Source organism: Chondrus crispus, genomic scaffold (assembly GCF_000350225.1).
Source record: "Chondrus crispus Stackhouse genomic scaffold, scaffold_27, whole genome shotgun sequence".
Lineage (NCBI taxonomy): Eukaryota > Rhodophyta > Florideophyceae > Gigartinales > Gigartinaceae > Chondrus > Chondrus crispus.
In genome coordinates this window covers 236,705-241,328 of record NW_005179169.1, presented here as the reverse complement: position 1 = coordinate 241,328, position 4,624 = coordinate 236,705, and the positions used below count along the sequence as shown (strand labels likewise).

At 57.4% G+C, this 4,624-nt stretch overlaps 2 protein-coding genes; one reads left to right on the top strand and one right to left on the bottom strand.

Annotated features, from left to right (window-relative positions):
• The first annotated feature begins 772 nt into the window (after positions 1 to 772).
• On the top strand, positions 773 to 1,693 carry CHC_T00005118001 (hypothetical protein). XM_005716920.1 is given in 2 exon segments: positions 773 to 1,672; positions 1,673 to 1,693. 1 exon segment carries the CDS (start codon positions 773 to 775, stop codon positions 1,670 to 1,672), a length of 900 nt encoding a protein of 299 aa, XP_005716977.1. The 3' UTR covers positions 1,673 to 1,693.
• A 113-nt stretch (positions 1,694 to 1,806) lies between these two features.
• CHC_T00005117001 (hypothetical protein) lies at positions 1,807 to 3,561 on the bottom strand. Its single transcript, XM_005716919.1, has one exon. The coding sequence runs from the start codon at positions 3,559 to 3,561 to the stop codon at positions 1,807 to 1,809; it is 1,755 nt and encodes a 584-aa protein (XP_005716976.1).
• Between the last annotated feature and the right edge of the window lie 1,063 nt (positions 3,562 to 4,624).

Genomic DNA, 4,624 nt, shown 5'->3' with positions numbered 1-4,624 from the left:
GGCGCCATAGTAGGAAGGCTTTTACAGAGCAATGTCTCGATAGAGAGAAGCAAAATGTGGTGCATATTGGAAGCCCGCTCAGTTCACTGCACGTCTGCCGAAGTGGGGACTTTGGGCTAAAACGGGACGGTGGCGCCTTGTTACTGCCGTTGCGGTTCATTGTATACAGTCTGTTCACTTTGTTGAGGCCTCACTCTATCGAGACTTTACTCTGTAGCACAGAACGTGTAGAAGTCATAGGGAGAACCGTGATAACATGAGGAATCTCACGGAATCAGTGATAGCAGAGACCAATGTTGATGTCATGATAAATCCTGCTTCTTTCCTTCCGAGTTAGTGCGTTAGCTTTTCGAGGACCACGGTGCGCCCTGTATACTGAACAGCTTTATTGATGTCTTCATGACAGGCTCGTCCTAGATGCGTCATGCCAATCACGATGAATGGAATGGCCCTGACAGCATGAGCAGTACGGCCGCACGCCGCCTTAAATCTGCCCACACATTCAATTCCGGCTGCATCGCTGCATTGCGAACAAAACAGGTCTCTGATTGGCGCGCGCATCCCCATCCCCGCGAATCGCGACATGGAGGGATGGTGCCATCCCAGCAGTCAAACTAGGAAAGTTACAGACTACAGTATCAATTTCCCATATTGCAGCAGTCCCCCGCGCGGCGCACATCGGCCCGCCCATTGTTGCTCACCTTCGCGACTTCCCGCACCCATGTAGATCGTTCCACCGCCACTCGCTCCGCTCACCGCTCCCCCCTTCCCGATGGCCTCCCCCTCCGAACTCGCCCGCGCTTTAAGCGCCCTCGCGCTCGCCTCCGCGCTCGGCCTGCGCGGCCGCCGCTCGCAGTCCCTCTCCCCTACCGGCGCGCTCGCCGCCTTCCTGGTTGGCTTCCTCTCCTGCCTCGCCTCTGTCCGCTTCGGCGCTACCCTCATCGCCTTCTACCTCGCCAGCACCCGCGCCACTCGCTTCAGAGCCGCCGAAAAGGCCCGCCTGGAGGACGGCTTCTCTACCGCCCATGGCAACCGTTCGGCGGCCCAGGTGTTCGCTTCGTCCCTGCCGGCCGTCGCCGTCGCCCTTTTCTATCTTGTCGTCTTTCGATTCGACGCCCCGGTTACCCCGGCCTTTCCGACCCGATCCTGCCTCCTGCTAGCATACCTTTTGTTTTTCGCCGCGTGTGCGGGCGATACCTTTTCGTCAGAAGTCGGATTTGTGCTTTCGCCGCCAGGCGTCGACCCTCTGCTCATCACACAACCGTGGCGCAGAGTTCCCCGAGGCACTAATGGTGGCGTCAGCTTCCAAGGAACCGTTGCCAGTGCTGTGGGGGGCGTTGTTGTGGGAAGCGTCTATTTTCTCGCGAGCCCGGAATGGTCTTTTTCACAGCTATGGCTAGTCCTTGTAGGACTCGTTGGAGGTGTCGTTGGAAGTATTCTTGATTCTGTCATCGGCGCTATAATGCAGGCAAGCTGGCTTGATACCGCCTCTGGTAAGGTTCTGAAAGTACCGCCACCGAAGGAAGCACAAGTCAAAGGGCGCTTTCAGCACATCTGTGGTTTCGACATATTGTCTGGGGAGTCGGTTAATTTATTGGCAGGCGTGTTTACTATGGCAGCTGCCCCGCTGTTGATGGGATTGTTCGCAGTCGAATACCCTGGGGGCATTTGATAAAGCTCGTTGTGGTTTACAAGGATGAAGACGCTCAATAGGTCATACTCTTATTTATCACGGAGAGGACGTCTTCAGCGTTTTGGGGAGCGCCCCTCTTTTCTCCCGTCAAAGCAGCCTTTTTTCTTTTTGTATCAAGAGGCCGTTTGCGAGTGCCGTCTCTTCATGTGCTGAGTGCGGTTCCCGACGTTGGAAAAGGTCATGCTGCATAGCTCGCATTTGTACATCTTCACTTTTTCATGCACCACAAGGACATGCTGTGTCAAGTGGTTGCGTTGTCCAAACGCAGAGTCGCACTGAGTACACTTGTACGGGCGCGCCTTCTCATGCACGGTTCGGGCGTGTTGCTTAAGTCCTGATCGGTTTTTGAACGCACTGTCGCATCCGGGGAAGTTGCACTTGTGTGGGCGATGCCCCAGATGCACTTCGTTGACGTGTCGGTCACGGTTTTGCTTGAAGAAAAACGTGGACGGGCATTGGCTACATGCAAACTGTCGACTGCGCTCCTCGCCATTATCAGACGGAGTGGATGACACGGAAGGCGCTGATGTTGTCGATGCTGATGGCGCACCCTTCGGGTTGGGTAGTGGGGCCGACCGTCGACGACCAGTTCCTTTCTCAGAACAGCGGGCGCGAGGCTTTTGTTGCGGAACTGTGTCATTAGGTTGGTGACCCGTGCTCTGTTGGGTGCTTGTGTCCGATGGTTCCTCCGGGACAAGTAGATGCTTGGATGGTGAGTCTATCGTAGGGTTGGCGGATTGCTTAGGCGTCACTTCCGGCACAAGCAGTTGATATGATGCGACGGCTGGAGGATGAATACCATTTGGCTGTTTTCGCAAAGCCAAGGTAGTGGGAGGATAGAGTTGGGCCAAGACGGTGGATGTGGTCTTAGATTCCCGTGGAGGTGATTCGGCCGCAGGTGTAATACGTTTGGCGCATGAACTGCATCTAGGGGGGAGTTGATTCAGTTGTTGGGTTTCCGGAAGAGGTGGGACCAATGCAGATGATGAGGGAGATAATATTGGATTGAGGTGCGCAGAGCTTGGGATGCAATGAGGCGGAGTGATAATATGCGGGGAGAGAGAGGGAAAGGGTGCAGGAGGTGGGGTATCGGCACATGATGTGAGCGGTGGTTGCACTTGAGAAGGAACGGCATGTTGAAATGAGACGGGTACCGGGGGACGAATAAGTGGCTGTTGCTGATCTAGCAGAGCAAGAACAAGAGATGCAGGAGGTTGGTGGGGTTGTGTGGGCGGATAGGGATGAGGAAAGAAGGATGGTGTTTGCGGTGGGGTGGTGGCTGCAATGGGGTCGGTTTGGCGAGCGGGCGATGGTTGACAACACGAAGCCGGGTGCGGGTTTGCGGGTTGGGAGGGGTTGAGGTGGGGCGAATTCATGGAGAGGGTGTTGGCGACGTTTTGAGCGACAATATCTGGATCTGCGTCTCCACAACAGCGAAGCGCGGTGGGGACTGAGTTTTGCGGGCATTTGCAGTCGCCCAGGGCGCAGGTGCAGTTGGGCCCGCAGCACCTACGTCGCTTTGCGGCGATGACAGCCTCCGCGACATGGCGTGCGGCGCAGGGGCACTTGCACGAGGAGGGGTGTGATATGGGGCGCTTCTTTTGATCGGAGGGGGCGTTTGGCGACGGGATGTCGATGAGCGGATCAATGATGGCGTCCCAGCTGGCGGACTCCAGGTCGAAGAAGTCGGCCGGGAAGGTGGAAGGCAGCAGGGTGGGGTCGAGGCAGGCGCATTTAAGGCCGCCGCCGCAGCGAATCGACTGCCCCGCCGCGCGCGCCGCGTCCAGCTGGTCCGTCCGGAAGCAGTAGCACCCGTCGTGCCACGGCGTCGAGGCGTCCGGCTCCGGCTCCGGCTGCGGCTCGGTCATGGCGGGCGGCGCGGCGCGGTGGGCGGGCGGCGAGCGGGTGAGGCGTGGTGTGTGGGAGTAGACGGGAAACGAGAGGGGAACGAGAGGGGAACCAGGGGGGATCGAGGGGGGCACGAGGGGGGCACGAGGGGGAAAAGGGGGAGAGGAAGGTGAGGAAGCTGGTGGTTGGGGAGCGGGTCTGAGATGGGGATTGCGGTGGCTTGAAGGGCGGCACAGTGGACGGGTTGATGAGCACTCAGCGGGCGGCAGCAGGGCGCGATGCCGCAGCTCGAGCCGCAGTGTGCCCGCACCTTCCCGATGCGGGCGGCGCAACCCCATTCGCTCGCTCCCCGCAGTTTCCACCGCACTGTACGCTGCTGGAACTCCATGCTGTAAGAATCGCTGTAAGACCTCTGTAAGACCCGCACAGACAGTACCGCACTAAAAGGCAGGTGAAGCATTAACCCTTATGGGCTAATTAGAGCATACCCTACTACTCTTTAGTTTGTGTTTATGTCAAACCAGCGCGACACTTTTTTGCGCCCTGCTCCGCCGCGCTCTACCCTTGAATGGTCGACTTTATTGAATATTTAATTTATTTATATATTATCGCTCTACCCTTCAAGGGTACAACTGTACAGCAGCCCCCGTCGCAAAAGCCCCGCGATCCGCGACACGGATCACTTCCTGTACACGTGTACCATCCCCACCGTCAATCATCCCGCCCGGATCAAATCCCGCATCCCTTCCAATTCATCGCTCTGCCCCCCTCTGCACTTCGCCACCCCCCCGTATAAGGCCTTCGCACTATTGCCACTAACGCCGCACACTTTACAATACCGCTTATACCGCGGGCACACCTTACGATTCCTCTTGCGCTCACGCTTAAACTCTTTATCCGCGAGAACAGCAGCTTTCCGAGCAGAAAGTCGATGCGTAGTTCTCTTTATTGGTGCGGGAACAGAGCGCGGAATACGAGGAATCCTATATGGTGGGCAGGCAACTCGAGGACGGACCCGGAAGCGCGAGCCGAGGTGAAGGTTGATCCTCAGGCTCAAGCACCTCAACGGATACGACCTCCGAT